The sequence below is a fragment of the Lethenteron reissneri genome, chromosome 48, assembly GCF_015708825.2.
Source record: "Lethenteron reissneri isolate LAM-NWPU_2019-01 chromosome 48, ASM1570882v1, whole genome shotgun sequence".
In the NCBI taxonomy this organism is placed as follows: domain Eukaryota; kingdom Metazoa; phylum Chordata; class Hyperoartia; order Petromyzontiformes; family Petromyzontidae; genus Lethenteron; species Lethenteron reissneri.
The window spans coordinates 11,141,418-11,162,370 of NC_083826.1; the positions used below are offsets into that span (position 1 = coordinate 11,141,418).

General features: G+C 50.5%; 1 protein-coding gene across 1 annotated transcript in view; it reads left to right on the forward strand.

The window, feature by feature from the left end:
• Positions 1 to 5,059: 5,059 nt before the first annotated feature.
• Positions 5,060 to 20,953, forward strand: part of LOC133354718 (F-box/WD repeat-containing protein 5-like) — a 104,994-nt gene continuing 89,100 nt past the window's right edge. The window contains exon 1 of the mRNA XM_061571772.1: positions 5,060 to 5,232. Within this exon, the coding sequence (XP_061427756.1) occupies positions 5,060 to 5,232 (173 nt within the window). The remainder of the gene's footprint in view (positions 5,233 to 20,953) is intronic.

The following is a 20,953-nucleotide window of genomic DNA, read 5'->3' on the forward strand; positions in this document are numbered from 1 at the left end:
TCCAGCCCTACCGCCTGCAAATGAACACATGTACAGTTCAAACCCCACGTGTACATACGGTTATATACGGATGTATTTTTATAATTGGTTTCTAGGTGAGGACAAATAATGAAGCAGCCATATCTTTGCCATGTAGCCTTTCATCCAGTGTGATATCGCAAGACTAATGCCCATTTTGTAACCAGACCCACGATGGGCAAAGGTATGCTGTTACTGCAGCATCGTTATTAACCTGGTTAATCTATCTCCGCACGATGGTGGGGGGGGGGGGGGGGGGGGGGGAGTGCAATCTCTGCTGTAGCAGGAAGTTGGAACGGTGTTGTGCGCATCTCTTTAGAGCGGAGCCGGCGCTGCCCCCATCCTTCGCGCTTGCCCAGGCCTCTAAATGGCTGACGGTTGTTGTGGAGGAAGAGGAGACTCCGGTGGAGGAGCTGTTGGTGCAGGAGGAGAAGACCCTGGTGGAGGAGCTGGTGGTGCAGGAGGAGGAGACCCTGGTGGAGGAGCTGGTGGTGCAGGAAGAAGAGGAGACCCTGGTGGAGGAGCTGGTGGTACAGAAGGAGGAGACCCTGGTGGAGGAGCTGTTGGTGCAGGAGGAGGAGACCCTGGTGGAGGAGCTGGTGGTGCAGGAATAATAATAATAATAGTACAATTTGTAACGCGCGCAAATTTGCAGACGTAGTGGCCGCAACTCAGAGGCGCAGAGCCAAGCTCAGAGTCGCTCAAAAGCATGATTGTAGAGGTGAGTTTTTAAGTGTCTCTTGAAGGAGGCGATTGAGGTGATGCTGCGAATGTGCAGAGGGATATCGTTCCAGACTGTTGGGGCTGCCACCGAGAAGCGGCGCGTAGACATGACCATCCTGGATCTTGGTATCGAGAGGAGGTCGTGAGTCGCGCTGCGCAGGCATCTGCCGTGTGCTGAGCTGCAAGTCGTCAGTAATGAAGAAAGATACGGCGGGCAGGCGGATATGAAGGCATTGTGGCAGAGGCAGGCGGTCTTGTATGTGACCCTACTGGCAATGGGGAGCCAGTTGAGAGCGCGGAGACGAGCTAGTGAGTCGAGGCGGGGATGAGTGTGGGCAATGAAGACGCGTGCTAGGTTATTTTGTAGTCTTTGAAGCTTCCTTAGGTTGCCAGCGGAGGTCCGGACAAGGACGGAGTTACAATAGTCAAGGCGAGACCCAACTATGCAACATGCCAAAGTGTTGGCAATTTCAGTAGAGATGAGAGGACGTATGTGTCTAAGAGCCTTCAGGTGAAAGTTACATGAGCTGATGATATGGTTGGTTTGACGGTCGAAGGATAAAGTTGAATCTAGGATGACACCGAGGTAGCTGAAGTGGTTGGTGAACTTGATGCTATGACCGAAGATGTGTATGTGTGTGGGGAGTGCTGCTGAATTGAGACGTTGCTTGGTACCTAACATGATGGCCACTGACTTTTTCGGATTAAGGGCTAGGTTGTGTGCAGTGAACCATTGTTGCACGGCGGTGGTACATTCCGAGAGCCTCTCGAATCCAGATGCATTGCTAGAATCGATGGCGGTGAATAGAATCGTGTCATCCGCGTATGAGTGATGCTTAACACCGAAGCTTGCAATGAGTCGGCCGATCGGGGAAGTGTAGGCTGTGAAGAGCAGGGGACCTAGAACAGAGCCCTGGGGAACCCCGCATAATGCTCTTGTTTCAGGCGATGTGGACATGCCCACCCTGACTGAGGATTGCCGGTCAGAAAGGTACGAAGCTATCCACTTGAGTGCTGAGCCGCATATACCGAAGTCGGATTTCAGGAGGGAAGTAAGGAGCGAATGGTTGATGGTGTCGAAGGCTGACGAAATGTCCAGACTTACAAGTGCAACAGTTGAGCCGGAATCAACGATCGTTAAAATGTCATCGAGCACCCTAGTGAGTGCTGTTTCTGTGGAATAGTTTTGACGGTAAGCTGACTGGAAGTTGCAGTAGTTTGCGGAAGAGGTGACGTGTGGTTGTAGCTGGGCGAGGGCTAGTCGTTCAAGGAGTTTAGAGAGGTTCGAGAGGTTAGTGATGGGACGATAACTAGATGGGTCATCCGGATCTAGATTTGGTTTCTTTAACAAGGGAGAAACCAGGCCAGATTTGAGGTTGGACGGAAAACACCCCGAAGAGAAGGAGGCATTTGCGATGTTCCTGATCATGATGGCGAGTTCCGGAGCACATTGCTTGAACAAGGAACCTGGGAGCACGTCGAGTGGAGATGACTTCAAAGGAAGTGATTCAATTAAAGCGAAAACGTCTTTTGTAGACACAGGCTTTAGCATAGTTAGAAGAGTGTCTGGGTTAGTGCTTACAATTTTAGGTACCATGAGCGGGGTACAATTGTGCAATGTGTCAGTAGACGTGCACGAGTTTGCGACGGCGATTAGCTTGTTGTTGAAGTAAGTATTAAAAGAGGTGGCAAGTTTCAGTGAGGCAAGGGGATCGCTAAGGTGAGGGACCATGGTGCTACCAGGATGGAGAAGATCTTTGAGAGTTTTCCATAGAATGCGCGGGTTTCCGGTTGCTTTTTTGATGCGTTCCTCAATGTGGGAGGAACGTGAGACAAGGATCAGTTTGTTAGTTTTCCTGCAGGCGACTCTGTAAGCAAGTCGATCAGCAGGTAGACCACTGCGGGATGCGATACGTTCAAGACGCCTCCTGGTTCGCTTAGCAATGATGGCATCTCTTGAGAGCCAGTGAGTGTCGTGAGAAGACTGCCTAGCGGTTCGTGATTTTAATGGAGCTAGTTTGTCCAGCGCCGCCCTCATGTCAGCTTCTAGTTGGAGAGCGCAGACGGTTGGATCCGATGATGGGGATAACATTGAAAGCGAGTTTGCAAGGAGGTGACGAAAAGCAGAAAATTCGATACCCTTAAAATTACGCAAGTTGCGGGTGAATTTGATGGTGATTGGCTTCGGAAATTGGAGGGAAGAAAGTATAAGGCGGTGGTCGGAGTAACCAGTTTGGAAAACTCCCAGTGCAGTGATGCGTCGGTGCTGGTTAGGTTCCAGAACCAGGTCGAGCATGCTCTCAACGTTTGTTGACGAAGCTCTGGTGGGGCCTGAGTTTGTGATGACCAGGTTATGGCAGGCCAAAGTTGACTCAAGGTGACTATCGATGGAGGCTGGGGTATTGCCGGGGCAATTGAAGTCGCCTGTAAGCACGAGCCTGTGAGATGGGTTAGGAATCAGATATAGGAATTCCGAAAGCTCATTTACGAAGGTGTTGATGCTGCCATCTGGAGGGCGATAGATGGAAATAATGTAAAAGCACTCGTTGTTAGTAGTAAGGGATACGGACTGGACCTCGAATGTGGCCTGAGCCATTGGTAGATGGAGCTCTTTAATTTTCAAGTGAGCATTGTAAACGACCGCTAAGCCACCACCCCGCTGGTTAGTTGCGCGAGGTTTATGTAGAACCTTGTATCCTGGGGGCGCAACTTCCAGAGAGATAGCTGGCGGGGAGTCTTGCCTGCACCAGGTCTCAGTGATGAGCAAAAGGTCGATGTGGTGGTCCGAGATGGTATCATGAATCAGGGCTGATTTATTAGTGATGGAGCGTGCGTTGAGCAGACCGAGGCGGATATGTGAAGGTAGATGTGAAGATCCGTGCAGGTGAGGCGTCGAGGGAACAGAGGAGTTGGCTGGTTCGAGGTCGACCTGTGAACGGCGGCCCCTGCCACCTCTGCAACCACGGTGCCGATGCGGTCTCCGACGTTGGCCTCGGAGAAGCCCAAGGACAGAGAGCGTCCTCAGGAGTGCGGGTTGCAGGTGCAGATGATGAAGAGACGGTGCATGTCGTAGCCCTATTATATCAGCCCGTGCTGCAACGATGGTGCGGATGAAGGGGCCCGGATTCGGATGGACTCCAATCAGCGGCTCAGCTGCCCTGAGCAGCAAGTCGAGGTGTCGTTGTCCAAGCTCCACGCTATCAGCAAGCACTTCCCCGTACGTAGCGGATGCAAACACGCCCGTGTAAACACTCGCTGAGCGCGTACACGGGCGTGCAGAACCACGCAGGCGGGGCGTACAATGGAGCAGCCAGAAGTACACGAAGTCCAGTGGATTAGCTGACCACGCTCTGTGCTCCAGCTCGCAGGTGGTGCAGCAGGATGGACGTACCTCGCAGAGCTCCCGTTCACTGGTGGTGCTGGGCAGCAGGCAAGCCAACTCTCTCGTGTTGAGGAGATGACAGTCTGCTTCGCGTTCCCACTCGCTGATGGTGGTGAACGTTGGACGGAGCACGTAGATCTCCCACTTGCTGGCGATGCTGGGGCACGCCAAGCTCACAGTCGCTGATGGTACCGGAAGAGGTGCCTTGTGAGGACGTTGCTGGTAGAAACCGTGCCCGGGGCGGATGTTAAGCCGCGCCGCATGAACAATACAGCCAGCGTCCTCCAGCTTCGTGAATCGAAGCAACAGGCCTCGTTTACTCGCACTGCCCAACAGCTGTGCGATGCGGCAGTTGAGGCGAGTTGTGTGGCACTGCAGTAAACGGCATTTGTCGGCTGTTGTAGCGCCGCGAGGCGTGTGCAGTGAACACGGAGGCGGGCGGGTTTGGGTGCAGGGATCGGCCGCCACCCAAAACTCGGGCGACGCCAAAGTAATAATGAAAATAATGAAACAAAATAAATTATATGAAAAATGTAATGGAAGATGAAAGTGTAAGAAGAGTGGTGGTGAGTGAAGAAGGACGTGGGTAAGGTACGAGGTGTGGTTACGGTTGATAAACTGTGAGAGCGATCCGGGACTGCAGCCAGCTGCGGCGCTGTCGCCATGGTGACCCTGGTGGAGGAGCTGGTGGGGCAGAAGGAGGAGACCCTGGTGGAGGAGCTGGTGGTGCAGGAGGAGGAGACCCTGGTGGAGGAGCTGTTGGTGCAGGAGGAGGAGACCCTGGTGGAGGAGCTGGTGGTGCAGGAGGAGGAGACCCTGGTGGAAGAGCTGGTGGTGCAGGAGGAGGAGATCCTGGTGGAGGAGCTTGTGGTGCAGGAAGAAGAGGAGATGAGGGGGGAGACAGAGGAGGTATTGACGAAGGAGCAGGAGGAGGAGATGGTGGTGCAGATGGAGGAGACATTTGTGGAGAAGATGGTGGAGAAGGAGATGACAAGGAAAGAGGATCAGGTGATGGTGATGCAGGAGGAGAAGAGGAAGCGAGGGAGTCTGGCCCGCATAGCGAGAACCATCCGTTCACTCCTCCGACGCGTGCTGCTGTGTGGTGGCCGGTCCACCACACAGTAGAGGTGGTGGTGGTGGTCACGGATCGTTGTGAACCACGACCACTATCACCATACCCACCACACACAGCCTGCACCCATTCACCCCCCTGTGATACCCACTGCACACCACCCACCCCATGATCCCACCCCCACCACATTCCACACAAAGGGTTAGGGGTTTAGAGGGTTAGGGATTTATAAAGTTAAGGGTTTAGAGGTTCGGGTTATTTCAGGGATAAGGGGTTTAGAGGTTTCGGGATTTCGAGGGTTATAGGGTTTAGGGGTTGAGAGTGTCAGGGGTTGAGGGGATTTGAGAGTTAGGGGTTTAGAGGGTTAGGGTTTTCAGAGTAAAGGGGTTTAGAGGGTTAGGTGTTTAGAGGATTAGGCTATTTGGGGTATAGGGGTTTAAAGGGTGAAGGGTTTAGAGGTTTAGGGTTTTAGAGGGTTAGGGTTTTCAGCGTAAAGGGGTTTTAGGGTAAAGGGGTTCAGAGGGTTAGGGGTTTATAGGATTTGGGTTTACAGTGAGGGAAAAAAGTATTTGATCCCCTGCTGTTTTTGTATGTTTGCCCACTGACAAAGAAATGATCAGTCTATACTTTTAATGGTAGGTTTATTTGAACTGTGAAAGACAGAATAACAACAACAAAATCCAGAAAAACGCATGTCAAAAATGTTATAACTTGATTTGCATTTTAATGAGGGAAATAAGTATTTGACCCCTCTGCAAAACATGACAGTACTTGGTGGCAAAATCTTTGTTGGCAATCACAGAGGTCAGACGTTTCTTGTAGTTGGCCACCAGGTCTGCACACATCTCAGGAGGGATTTTGTCCCACTCCTCTTTGCAGATATTCTCCAAGTCTTCTTGGTTCTTTCGGTAAAGTCACGTAGAAGGGAAGTAATAAAATAATAAAAATAAAACATAATAAAACAATTCTCACGACGTTTCGGCTACAACGCAAGCAGCCGTCATCAGGTGAAAACCAGGTCTGTCGAGGCGACAGTGTTTGAATGAAACAGCACAGTGCTTGGAGCATATATATATATAAGCTAGGTTGGAAGGGGGGGAAAGGGCGCCTTGACAAAAGAATATGCATATCAAGAGGAATTTAGCATATTTATGGGAAATGCAGGTATGTGATTAGTACTACTTATGCCCGTGCTTTATGCAGGATTAGCAGCATCAAAGGGAAGGGATATGGGAAATGCAGGTATGTGATTAGTACTACTTATGCCCGTGCATTATGCAGGATTAGCAGCATCAAAGGGAGGGGATATGGGAAATGCAGGTATGTGAACAGTACTACTGTAATGCGGTTGTAAACGGCCCTTCTGAGGTGCCGTCAGGGGGGGAGGAGTTAGGTCACGTGGGGGGAGAGGGGTTGAGTATAGAAGGAGGGGAACCGGAAGAGCAGGGAGAGTGACTGGGAGCCAGGAACAGAGGAAGGCCACGTAGGGCGAAGCGGGGGTGGCGAGATCGCCACGAACACGGGGGAAGCGAGGATCGGCACCGTTGGCCAGCGGTGACCGACCCGAAGCAGCAAGGAGGCTGCAGTCAGCAGCGGGGCTGCACAGAGAGAGTGGGCAGCGGGTCTGCATCCAGTGACAGCCAGAGGGTCTGCACATAGGGGTAGCAGCAAGTCTGCAGGGAGGAGGTTACAGTAGATGAAGCAGAGAGTCAGAGGGGTGAGGAAGCTATAATAGCAGTGAATAGCCGGGGGCTACAAATACAGGAGTTATAACAGAGTGCCGTGTGGGTAAAGACGTGAACCTGAATAAAGACACGAAGACAGAAAGAAGTGTTCGAGTCCTTTTATTACACTGGAGTCAGAAGTGAAACGGCATGGCGAAACAACTGAGGAAGAAGAATATCCCATCTCCGGCGTCGGCTTCATCATCGGACGACGACGATCTTCCTCCTGAGGTCGGCTTCACTTCGGCGGAGGGAGAGATCCGTGAGGGCCCGGGTGTGGAGGAGGTTGCCGCTGCGCCCGACCCATCTGCGTTGAAGGACGAAGATTTAAGATGGACCCGGATGGCGGAGCAACTGGCGACCCTAAAAACCGTCATCACGGAGTTGTGTGACCTTGTCACGCCAAGGGCGGCGTTGGAAGGTGATGGTGGTGATCGGCAGGAGCCCGGGTCGTCTTCGATGGCGCCGCCATCGACCACGCGGCGTGAAGACGCCATCTTGGGCGTGGCGCACCACGGAAGGCGGGAAGCCGCCATCTTGGGGCCGCCACGAAGATCGTCCGCCATCTTGGCGACACCGCGTTGCGACGCCTTGCTGAACTTGCCGCCGGAAGAGTCGGTGACGGACGGAAGCAGGCCAAGGAGCCGCAGTCGTCACCTTACAACTGTTAAGGAGTTCTCCATCGGGGGCGATTGGAGTGCGTTCGCTTGTCGATTTTTGGCGGCGGTACGAACGGCAAGGTGGACGGACGCCGAGGCGCTGGAGGTGCTTCCGACTCTCCTTGACGATGAGTCTGTTCGTTTTTTTCGCTCTATAAAAGCTGCGAAGAAGAAAACATTGCGTGGAGTGTTCGACGAAATGGCGGACGCGTACGAGCCACCGGATGACGCCCATCGCCGCTTCGTGCAGCGGCAACGCGCACCGGAGGAGTCGCCTGTAGCGTACAGGGGCGCCGTGCTGGAACTCGCGATGGCCGCTTACCCGGAGACGGAGCCTGACCTGCTGGAACCTCTCATCTTGGGGAAGATGTTGGAGTTATCCCGGGATCTGGGCATTCCTATGCCGGCTTGCGGTCACGAGAAACTCACGTCCCGGACCGCGGCTAAGTGTTTGGACGCCCAGTTCAATCTCCGCCGCTGGAAACAAGTCACGGCGTGGACGGGCGGTCCTGTCGTCGATGGGGGGGCCGTAGGGTGGGACCCTACAAAGGCCGTGTATGTGCCGGATGCGACCGGCCCAAAGGAGCTGTCGGCCGCCTCCACTCCGTGGCCGGCTCGAAGCGAGCCGGGGCCGCGGGCTCCGCCGCCGGCGCGGCCACGTCGGGACGGGGTGCCTGCTGCGCGCCGACCCGACGTCGACTGTTTCCGCTGCGGCCGTCGGGGCCACTATGCCAGGGACTGCTGGGCCCGGGTTCCGGGGCCGCCCCAGCAGGAGGCCTCGATCGCGGACGTCCCAAAGAAAGACCCTCCGGCACAGGCAAGTCGGTGCGCACCAGACACCCGGCAAGGCCTGACACCTCACTCATCGCCGTTGTTGTGCGACGCGGATGTTCTAAAATATGGGAGGCCAGTATCTGCGCCTTGTCGCTCGATAACGCAGTGGCGTAAGTTGGCTCGGCGGGTTGTCGCGGCCGCTACAGGTTCGTCCACTGTACCGGGGTCGATCCAAGGGGTGGACGTGCGTATTTTGGTGGATTCCGGGGCGTCCGCGACCATTATTTCGGATGTCATATTCCATCTTTTGAACATCCCACCGGGGGCCGTGAGGCCGGCTTACGCTTCCTGCATCGCTGCGAACGGGGGTAGTATGGGCATCGTGGGACAGGTGGACGCTAATATTTCTATCGGGGGGGTCTCGGCCTCGGGCGTTGTGTTAATTTCGAGGTCCCTGGCGGTTCCTTGCTTGTTGGGCACGGATTTTTTGGCTAAGATGCCCATTTTAATTAGAATCAATGAAAATTGCATTGAACTGCCAGGGGGCCGCAAATTGGCGTTTTTACAGTCCACCTGGGGGCGACCGGCTCCGGTTGCCCAGGTGCAGGCGTTATCGGAAGTTTCAGTTGATATTCCACCTGGCTCGCAGATGCTCATTCCCCTACGATACCGGAAGCCGGTTCCGGGTCGGCAGAGTGCTTGTGGAATTTTGCTGTCGCCGTCCGCCGCTGTTACGGGCGGATTGGCACTGGTGGGGGCGCAAACCATTGTCCGTCCGGATCAGCGCCCGTTTTTGCAGGTGTTAAATGCGACTTCTGAAAGCGTGTGTGTGCCGGCTGGTACCGTTGTGGCACACGCCACTACGGCGTTTACGGCTCAGAGTGACATTCCGGACGGGGGGCTGGTGGGTGGTGTTTCACACGACGGAGGGGTGGACGATCGTTGGATCGCCGAATTATGTGCGGAAAATTCGGCCCTTTCCGCTGAGCAGCGTTGTGCGATTCATAAATTATTAGCGAGCTATTCCGATGTGTTTAGCTCGGACGATTTGGACTTGGGACGCACCTCGCTGCTCTCTCATCACATCGAAACGGGGGACGCGGCCCCTATCCGCTTGAACTCGCGTCGGATGAGTCCGGCTGAGCGTGAGCACGTTCGAGGGGCAGTGGAAGACATGTTGAAAGCGGATATTATATCTCCGTCTAATAGCCCGTGGGGTGCGCCTGTCGTGTTGGTTAAAAAGAAAGATGGTAAATTACGATTTTGTGTGGATTTTCGGAAGTTAAATAAAGTGTCGGTGGCAGATGCGTATCCCCTGCCGCGTATGGACGATTCTCTCGACGCCTTGTCAGGGGCTAAGTTTTTTTCAACGCTAGATCTCTCTTCGGGCTTCTGGCAGCTTCCCCTTGATGAGCCCTCGCGGGAAAAGACAGCGTTCCGTACGCCGCAGGGGTTGTTCCAATTTAACTGTCTGCCGATGGGGTTGAATGCAGCCCCTGCCACCTTTCAGAGATTGATGGAGTTGGTATTGACGGGGTTGCAGTGGGAGACATGTCTCATTTATTTAGATGATATTATTGTCTTCAGCCGCACATTTGATGAGCATTTATTGCGGTTGGAGGCCGTTTTTGCCAGAATGCGTTCTGCTAATTTGAAATTCAAGCCTAAGAAATGTCATCTACTGCAACGTTCCGTTCGATACTTGGGACATATTGTTAGTGCGGACGGGGTGGCCACGGATCCAGAGAAAACTGCGTGTGTCCGGGATTGGGCAACCCCCGCCACGGTGGGTGATGTGCGTCGGTTTTTGGGGTTCGCCTCATATTACCGGAGGTTTGTTCCGAATTTCGCTACTATCGCCAGGCCTTTGCATCTCCTTACTGGGAAGGGGCACAAATTTGTGTGGGGACCGCCGGAGGAGGCGGCGTTTCGGAGCCTGCGCGACCTACTGGCTACTGCGCCGACGTTGGATTATCCGGATTTTGAACATCCCTTCATTCTGGATACTGATGCGAGTGACACCGGGATTGGGGCGGTGTTGTCCCAGTCAAAAGGTGGTGTTGAGCGTGTGGTGGCGTACGGGAGTCGGGTTTTGTCTCCCGCGGAAACTCGTTACTGCGTCACTCGCAGGAAACTTTTGGCTATTGTGTATTTTCTCCGCCAATTTCGACCGTATCTGTACGGTCGGTCGTTTATTGTCCGAACGGACCATGCGGCCTTGCAGTACGCTCTTAAGATGGACCAGCCATCCGGACAATTGGCGAGATGGCTGGACACGTTGCAAGAATTCTCCTTCCAAATTCACCATCGGAAGGGTGTGCGTCACGCTAACGCGGACGCACTGTCCAGGTTGCCGCAACAATCCCCTTCTGCGTGTGCGTCGGGGACGCATAGGTGTGGACCGGCTCAGCCCCCCCCTCAACCTGTCGCGCGGGCAGTGGATGTTCTCAAACCTCCGCTTACACCGGGACCGGTTGAAGGGGGACCGGCTGACGGGATTTTGCGTCTTCCAAGGTCTGTGTGGATTCGGGAGCAAATGTTGGACGATTCTTTGGTGTCGTTACGGAAACGAACGGAGAAGGCGGGTAAGGAAGTCGGTGCGGGTGGTAATTCGGAAACTGCTCTCCGAGATGGGTTACTGATGTGGAGGGAAGGGATACAGGAACACTGGCGTCTCGTTGTGCCTGCGTCATTGCGCTATGAGTTGATTCGATCTTTGCACTGTGACACACTTTTACACCTGGGGGTGCAGAAAACCCTATTGACGCTGCAACGAGACTATTATTGGCACGGCATGACGACGGATGTCGTCGGTCACGTTCGCGCGTGTCCCGATTGTGCCCGCCGTAAGCCGCCTAAACATCCATATGTTCCGCCGATACAATCGATTAAAGTATCTCGGGTTAATGAGTTGGTGGCGTTAGATATTTTGGGACCCTTTCCGCCATCAGCTAAAGGGAATAAGTATTTACTGGTGGGGGTGGAGTACCTCTCTCGCTGGCCGATGGCCTGGCCCTTGCCTGACCAGTCAGCGGCGTCTATCACGGACGCCTTTCTATTTGGGTATGTAATGGACAAAGGGGCTCCGGAGAGGCTCCTTATGGATCAGGGACGTAACTTTTCGTCTAAATTGTTGGGGGAGGTGTGTGCGGCTCTTGGAACTAAAAAGATACGGACGTCCCCCTACCACCCGCAAACGGATGGTATGGTGGAACGGTTGAATCGGACTCTGTCCGCCATGCTGTGCCATACAGTCGGGGAAAACCAATCTGATTGGGATTTGCATATCCCTGGGGTGCTTTCGGCGTATCGCACGACGCCGCACGCGGCTACTGGATACTCGCCGTTTTTCCTTATGTACGGCCGTGAGAACGTGCCGCCGATTCATGACCAGTTGGGAACCGGTGCGAGGGGGCCTGTTAAGCCTCTTCCTGAGTATATTAAGGACAACGTTCGGCGTGTCGCTGAGGCGAGGGAAAATGCCCGCATGGCTACTGCCAAGGCTCAGGCCAGGAATGAGCGGTGTGCCCGACGTTCAAAGGGGGAGTGTCCCTGGAAAAAGGGGGACCTGGCCTGGCTTCATTGCCCACAGGTGCGGCCAGGTACATCTCCTAAATTACATCGACCTTGGCAGGGTCCGGTCCGCCTCATTGAGGTTCCCAACCCACAGTCGGCGCGTGTTCAGGTTGGTGCACGGCGTTGGTTCGTGCACACGTCCCGGTTGAAGCCATACATTGCCCCACGGCCGGATGCGTCATCTCCCCAAGTTGCCTTGCCGGGGTCTGTTGCTGCCGACTCGCCCTTGCCTGTGTCTGCTGACCTTGCGAGAGCGCCTGTCGTACCCTTCACAGACAAGCCGGCCGTGACAGCGCAGGGAGGAGGACCTTCCGCTTGTGGGACGCCGACCGGAGCCGCAGAACCCACGGGACCTGCAGCTCTTCCTATCCCTCCGCGGACGCGAGTACGGGATGTTTCTGGACGCGAGCGGGACAGTGGCGGGCCTCCAATGGCGACGGAAGAACTTGCGCCCGTCGCCCCTAAAACCCTTCCACGTTCCCGCTCGGCGGGTGGGCCGCCGACCGTCCGGGACGGCCCGGCTACCCGTACTCGCTCGAAATCCCTCACGTTTCGTTAGATTGTGTTGTGTTGTGTTATTGTTATAATGTTCTTCAATGCTTCGTGTCTTTTTGCGTGTTGGCCCTTTACACCCGCATTGCTTTTCAGGTTGCAATTCAGCCGAGGTCGGCTGGATTTTCTTTAGGGGGGAGGGTGATGTAATGCGGTTGTAAACGGCCCTTCTGAGGTGCCGTCAGGGGGGGAGGAGTTAGGTCACGTGGGGGGAGAGGGGTTGAGTATAGAAGGAGGGGAACCGGAAGAGCAGGGAGAGTGACTGGGAGCCAGGAACAGAGGAAGGCCACGTAGGGCGAAGCGGGGGTGGCGAGATCGCCACGAACACGGGGGAAGCGAGGATCGGCACCGTTGGCCAGCGGTGACCGACCCGAAGCAGCAAGGAGGCTGCAGTCAGCAGCGGGGCTGCACAGAGAGAGTGGGCAGCGGGTCTGCATCCAGTGACAGCCAGAGGGTCTGCACATAGGGGTAGCAGCAAGTCTGCAGGGAGGAGGTTACAGTAGATGAAGCAGAGAGTCAGAGGGGTGAGGAAGCTATAATAGCAGTGAATAGCCGGGGGCTACAAATACAGGAGTTATAACAGAGTGCCGTGTGGGTAAAGACGTGAACCTGAATAAAGACACGAAGACAGAAAGAAGTGTTCGAGTCCTTTTATTACACTACTTAAGTCCGTGCATTATGCAGGATTAGCAGCATCAAAGGGAGGGGATTGGGGTAGCATTAATAAAGGGAAGGAGTGTTAATAGTATGTAGCTGCAGTAACTAAAACCACCACGTAAACAACTAAAGTATAGACTACATAGTATCATCATTGCCTCACTTGATGCAGCAAATCTGGCTGTGACGGTTCCACCTGATGACGGAGACTTGTGTTGCCTCCGAAACGTCGTGATTTTTATTTTATTTTACTTTTATTAATTTTAATGTTTTACCTACGTGACTTTACTGAAAACACCTAAGAATATGCAACTTAGTTTGTAGACGCCAGGGTACTGTATGTCTGGAACCACATCTTTTACAGACGGGACCAGATCACGGATTTTATGTACTGTGTTGAATCGGACCTGGATCTTGTGTTTTATCAGGATTTTGGAGATCTTTTTTGTGACCCCAGCAATGTAGGGTAAGGTGATGGTCTTGAAAGGCTCCTCAACAGGATCCTTCTTGATGGTTGGAGTGATGGCTTTGCGGATTGTGTAGTCGGAGTAACCATTAGCCTTAAGAGCTTGGCGTACGTGTTTGAGTTCACTGGCAATATGTTCCTGGTCGGATATGCATTGGGCTCTATGGTATAGAGTCTTGATGAGGGAATTCTTCTGGGATGGATGGTGGTGGGAATCCGGTTTTAGGTAAGCATCCGTATGGGTGACTTTCCTGTAGACAGAGTGGCTCATTGAACCATCAGGTCTCCTTTTAATTAGGACATCCAAAAAGGGTAGCTTGCCATCTTTTTCGACTTCCATGGTGAATCTGATGGCTGGGTGTATGGAATTGATGTGGTGGAGAAATTGGTCTAGAGCAGGCCGGCCATGTGGCCAGATGACAAGTGTCATCTACGTACCTCTTCCATAAGGTCGGGCGTAGAGTGGCAGTCTGGATGGCGTCAGTCTCAAATTTCTCCATGAACACGTTGGCTACAACCGGAGATAGGGGGGAGCCCATTGGGGTGCCCTCAGTTTGCTTGTAGAAAGTTCCATTCCAGGTGAAGTATGTATTGGTTAAGCAGTGTCTCATCAGGGGGGGTACCCCAGCGTTCAGTCCTTGATGAACCAAGTCTTAAATGATTGCGATGGTGTCAGGTACAGGAACTTTGGTGAATAAGGAAACCACATCAAAACTGACAAGCAGGTCGTCTGGGGACAGGGAAATCCCCTTGATTGTCGATACCAGGTCAGTAGAGTTTAGTACCGCAGAGGTGGTTTTTCCAGTGAAAGGCCGTAGGATTTCAGACAAAAAACGAGCCAGTTTGTAGGTGGGGGAGTTGATAGTAGAGACAATGGGACGAAGAGGTGTATCTTCTTTATGTATCTTTGGAAAGCCGTATAATCTTGGTGGCCTGGATGCAGAAGGTTTCAACGAGAACTGTTTGGTCTGATCAATTAATGCGGTTGAAGCAGAAATTATTTTGTTGGTTTTAGAAACGAGGCTGTTGGTGGGGTCTCTTTTTATTTTTGTATAGCTGCCATCATTGAGTAGTTCTTGAATTTTGTTGTTGTATTCTATTTTGTCCATGATGACAGTGGCATTGCCTTTGTCGGCTGAGAGGATGACAATGTCATCCCTCTTTTTTAATTGAGCTAATTAAAAACGCTCATCTTTGCTGATGTTGCTAGCTGGCATCTTAGCGTTTTTGAGGGTTGCAGAGATTTCAGATCTTGCTACGTCTGCAGCGATGTGACTCAGGCCCTTGAGAGCTACATCTACTCTAGCAATTATAATGCTAAACGAATTCTGTCTAGAACTAGCTTAGCTCTTATCTCAGAGAAAATCAGACTTACGCGCACCGATCTAGATCAGTTAGACAAGACACTCTACAAATCACATTTATCTTTGAGTGCAACAATGCCCATATCAGATTGGGAACATGTAGACAAAATGACTACCTCTTCAGCTGCCGCTATGTCGACCAAATGTAAGGACAACTTGATTTCCAAATTCAACCGCCTCAAACAAGAGATCGGACCCACACATTGAAAAGCTATACGTTAACAAAGTCGTAATTAATCGCAGTAACAGTTCTATTTCTGAAGGTCTGAAATCCGTTTTAGCTAAAGGACTAAACTTTGCAGTCACACCTAGACACATACCAGTTGATGCTGCTAATCCTGCATAATACACGGACATAAGTAGTACTAATCACTCCCAAAGAATAATGTTTCCACCTCCATGTTTGACGGTGGGGATGGTGTTCTTGGGGTCATAGGCAGCATTCCTCCTCCTCCAAACACGGTGCATTGAGTTGATGCCAAAGAGCTCCATTTTGGTCTCATCTGACCACAACACTTTCACCCAGTTGTCCTCTGAATCATTCAGATGTTCATTGGCAAACTTCAGACGGGCATGTATATGTGCTTTCTTGAGCAGGGGGACCTTGCGGGCGCTGCAGGATTTCAGTCTTTCACGGCATAGTGTGTTACCAACTGTTTTCTTGATGACTATGGTCCCAGCTGCCTTGAGATCATTGACAAGATCCTCCTGTGTAGTTCTGGGCTGATTCGTCACCGTTCTCATGATCATTGCAACTCCACGAGGTGAGATCTTGCATGGAGCCCCAGGCCGAGGGAGATTGACAGTTATTTTGTGTTTCTTCCATTTGTGAATAATCGCACCAACTGTTGTCACCTTATCGCCAAGCTGCTTGGCGATGGTCTTGTAGCCCATTCAAGCCTTGTGTAGATCTACAATCTTGTCCATGACATCCTTGGAGAGCTGTTTAATCTTGGCCTTGGTGGAGAGTTTGGAATCTGATTGATTGCTTCTGTGAACAGGTGTCTTTTATACAGGTAACAAGCTGAGATTAGGAGCACACTTAAAGGGAGTGCTCCTAATGTCAGCTCGTTACCTGTATAAAATACACCTGGGAGCCAGAAATCTTTCTGATTGAGAGGGGGTCAAATACTTATTTCCCTCATTAAATGCAAATCAAATTATAACATTTTTGACATGCCTTTTTCTGGATTTTGTTGTTATTCTGTCTCTCACTGTTCAAATAAACCTACCATTAAAATTATAGACTGATCATTTCTTTGTCAGTGGGCAAACGTACAAAATCAGCAGGGGATCAAATATTTTTTCCCTCACTGTAAGGGTTTAGGTTAAGGGTTCAGTGGGTTAGAGGTTTGGGGGTTTATGGGTTAGGCTTTTAGAGGGTGATGGGTTTAGACCGTTATGGTTTTAAGGGTAAAGGGGTTTTGAGGGTTGGGTTTTAGAGGGTTACAGTTTAGAAGGATATGGGTTTAAAGGGTTCTCGGTTTAGAGAATTAGGTGTTTAGAGGATTTATGGGGTTTGATTGTTAAAGATTGGGAACATGTAGACAAAATGACTACCTCTTCAGCTGCCGCTATGTCGACCAAATGTAAGGACAACTTGATTTCCAAATTCAACCGCCTCAAACAAGAGATCGGACCCACACATTGAAAAGCTAGACGTTAACAAAGTCGTAATTAATCGCAGTAACAGTTCTATTTCTGAAGGTCTGAAATCAGTTTTAGCTAAAGGACTAAACTTTGCAGTCACACCTAGACACATACCAGTTGATGCTGCTAATCCTGCATAATGCACGGACATAAGTAGTACTATTCACATACCTGCATTTCCCATATCCCCTCCCTTTGATGCTGCTAATCCTGCATAATGCACGGGCATAACTAGTACTAATCACATACTTGCATTTCCCATATCCCTTCCCTTTGATGCTGCTAATCCTGCATAATGCACGGTCATAAGTAGTACTAATCACATACCTGCATTTCCCATAAATATGCTAAATTCCTCTTGATATGCATATTATTTTGTCAAGGTGCCCTTTTCCCCCCTTCCAACCCAGCTTATATATATGCTCCAAGCACGTGTGCTGTTTCATTCAGACGCTATCGCCTCGACAGACCTGGTTTTCACCTGAGGACGGCTGCTTGCGTTGTGGCGGAAACGTCGTGAGAATTGTTTTATTATGTTTTATTTTTATTATTTTATTACTTCCCTTCTACGTGACTTTACCGAAAGAACCAAGAAGATGAATCCCTTCAGTCACGAAAGCTTTAAATCGAAAAATTCTACAAGTCATTAAGGTTTCGAGGCTGACGTTTGGCAACTCAAACCTTCAGCTCCCTCCACAGATTGTCTATGGGATTAAGGTCTGGAGACTGGCTAGGCCAGTCCAGGACCTTAATGTGCTTCTTCTTGAGCCACTCCTTTGTTGCCTTGGCCGTGTGTTTTGGGTCATTGTCATGCTGGAATACCCATCCACGACCCATTTTCAATTCCCTGGCTGAGGGAAGGAGGTTCTCACCCAAGATTTGATGGTACATGGCCCCGTCTATCGTCCCTTTGATGCGGTGAAGTTGTCCTGTCCCCTTAGCAGAAAAACGCTCCCAAAGAATAATGTTTCCACCTCCATGTTTGACGGTGGGGATGGTGTTCTTGGGGTCATAGGCAGCATTCCTCCTCCTCCAAACACGGTGCATTGAGTTGATGCCAAAGAGCTCCATTTTGGTCTCATCTGACCACAACACTTTCACCCAGTTGTCCTCTGAATCATTCAGATGTTCATTGGCAAACTTCAGACGGGCATGTATATGTGCTTTCTTGAGCAGGGGGACCTTGCGGGCGCTGCAGGATTTCAGTCCTTCACGGCATAGTGTGTTACCAACTGTTTTCTTGATGACTATGGTCCCAGCTGCCTTGAGATCATTGACAAGATCCTCCTGTGTAGTTCTGGGCTGATTCGTCACCGTTCTCATGATCATTGCAACTCCACGAGGTGAGATCTTGCATGGAGCCCCAGGCCGAGGGAGATTGACAGTTATTTTGTGTTTCTTCCATTTGTGAATAATCGCACCAACTGTTGTCACCTTATCGCCAAGCTGCTTGGCGATGGTCTTGTAGCCCATTCAAGCCTTGTGTACAATCTTGTCCCTGACATCCTTGGAGAGCTGTTTAATCTTGGCCTTGGTGGAGAGTTTGGAATCTGATTGATTGCTTCTGTGAACAGGTGTCTTTTATACAGGTAACAAGCTGAGATTAGGAGCACACTTAAAGGGAGTGCTCCTAATGTCAGCTCGTTACCTGTATAAAAGACACCTGGGAGCCAGAAATCTTTCTGATTGAGAGGGGGTCAAATACTTATTTCCCTCATTAAATGCAAATCAAATTATAACATTTTTTGACATGCCTTTTTCTGGATTTTGTTGTTATTCTGTCTCTCACTGTTCAAATAAACCTACCATTAAAATTATAGACTGATCATTTCTTTGTCAGTGGGCAAACGTACAAAATCAGCAGGGGATCAAATATTTTTTCCCTCACTGTAAGGGTTTAGGTTAAGGGTTCAGTGGGTTAGAGGTTTGGGGGTTTATGGGTTAGGCTTTTAGAGGGTGATGGGTTTAGACCGTTATGGTTTTAAGGGTAAAGGGGTTTTGAGGGTTGGGTTTTAGAGGGTTACAGTTTAGAAGGATATGGGTTTAAAGGGTTCTCGGTTTAGAGAATTAGGTGTTTAGAGGATTTATGGGGTTTGATTGTTAAAGATTGGGAACATGTAGACAAAATGACTACCTCTTCAGCTGCCGCTATGTCGACCAAATGTAAGGACAACTTGATTTCCAAATTCAACCGCCTCAAACAAGAGATCGGACCCACACATTGAAAAGCTAGACGTTAACAAAGTCGTAATTAATCGCAGTAACAGTTCTATTTCTGAAGGTCTGAAATCAGTTTTAGCTAAAGGACTAAACTTTGCAGTCACACCTAGACACATACCAGTTGATGCTGCTAATCCTGCATAATGCACGGACATAAGTAGTACTATTCACATACCTGCATTTCCCATATCCCCTCCCTTTGATGCTGCTAATCCTGCATAATGCACGGGCATAAGTAGTACTAATCACATACTTTCATTTCCCATATCCCTTCCCTTTGATGCTGCTAATCCTGCATAATGCACGGGCATAACTAGTACTAATCACATACTTGCATTTCCCATATCCCTTCCCTTTGATGCTGCTAATCCTGCATAATGCACGGTCATAAGTAGTACTAATCACATACCTGCATTTCCCATAAATATGCTAAATTCCTCTTGATATGCATATTATTTTGTCAAGGTGCCCTTTTCCCCCCTTCCAACCCAGCTTATATATATGCTCCAAGCACGTGTGCTGTTTCATTCAGACGCTATCGCCTCGACAGACCTGGTTTTCACCTGAGGACGGCTGCTTGCGTTGTGGCGGAAACGTCGTGAGAATTGTTTTATTATGTTTTATTTTTATTATTTTATTACTTCCCTTCTACGTGACTTTACCGAAAGAACCAAGAAGATGAATCCCTTCAGTCACGAAAGCTTTAAATCGAAAAATTCTACAAGTCATTAAGGTTTCGAGGCTGACGTTTGGCAACTCAAACCTTCAGCTCCCTCCACAGATTGTCTATGGGATTAAGGTCTGGAGACTGGCTAGGCCAGTCCAGGACCTTAATGTGCTTCTTCTTGAGCCACTCCTTTGTTGCCTTGGCCGTGTGTTTTGGGTCATTGTCATGCTGGAATACCCATCCACGACCCATTTTCAATTCCCTGGCTGAGGGAAGGAGGTTCTCACCCAAGATTTGATGGTACATGGCCCCGTCTATCGTCCCTTTGATGCGGTGAAGTTGTCCTGTCCCCTTAGCAGAAAAACGCTCCCAAAGAATAATGTTTCCACCTCCATGTTTGACGGTGGGGATGGTGTTCTTGGGGTCATAGGCAGCATTCCTCCTCCTCCAAACACGGTGCATTGAGTTGATGCCAAAGAGCTCCATTTTGGTCTCATCTGACCACAACACTTTCACCCAGTTGTCCTCTGAATCATTCAGATGTTCATTGGCAAACTTCAGACGGGCATGTATATGTGCTTTCTTGAGCAGGGGGACCTTGCGGGCGCTGCAGGATTTCAGTCCTTCACGGCATAGTGTGTTACCAACTGTTTTCTTGATGACTATGGTCCCAGCTGCCTTGAGATCATTGACAAGATCCTCCTGTGTAGTTCTGGGCTGATTCGTCACCGTTCTCATGATCATTGCAACTCCACGAGGTGAGATCTTGCATGGAGCCCCAGGCCGAGGGAGATTGACAGTTATTTTGTGTTTCTTCCATTTGTGAATAATCGCACCAACTGTTGTCACCTTATCGCCAAGCTGCTTGGCGATGGTCTTGTAGCCCATTCAAGCCTTGTGTACAATCTTGTCCCTGACATCCTTGGAGAGCTGTTTAATCTTGGCCTTGGTGGAGAGTTTGGAATCTGATTGATTGCTTCTGTGAACAGGTGTCTTTTATACAGGTAACAAGCTGAGATTAGGAGCACACTTAAAGGGAGTGCTCCTAATGTCAGCTCGTTACCTGTATAAAAGACACCTGGGAGCCAGAAATCTTTCTGATTGAGAGGGGGTCAAATACTTATTTCCCTCATTAAATGCAAATCAAATTATAACATTTTTTGACATGCCTTTTTCTGGATTTTGTTGTTATTCTGTCTCTCACTGTTCAAATAAACCTACCATTAAAATTATAGACTGATCATTTCTTTGTCAGTGGGCAAACGTACAAAATCAGCAGGGGATCAAATATTTTTTCCCTCACTGTAAGGGTTTAGGTTAAGGGTTCAGTGGGTTAGAGGTTTGGGGGTTTATGGGTTAGGCTTTTAGAGGGTGATGGGTTTAGACCGTTATGGTTTTAAGGGTAAAGGGGTTTTGAGGGTTGGGTTTTAGAGGGTTACAGTTTAGAAG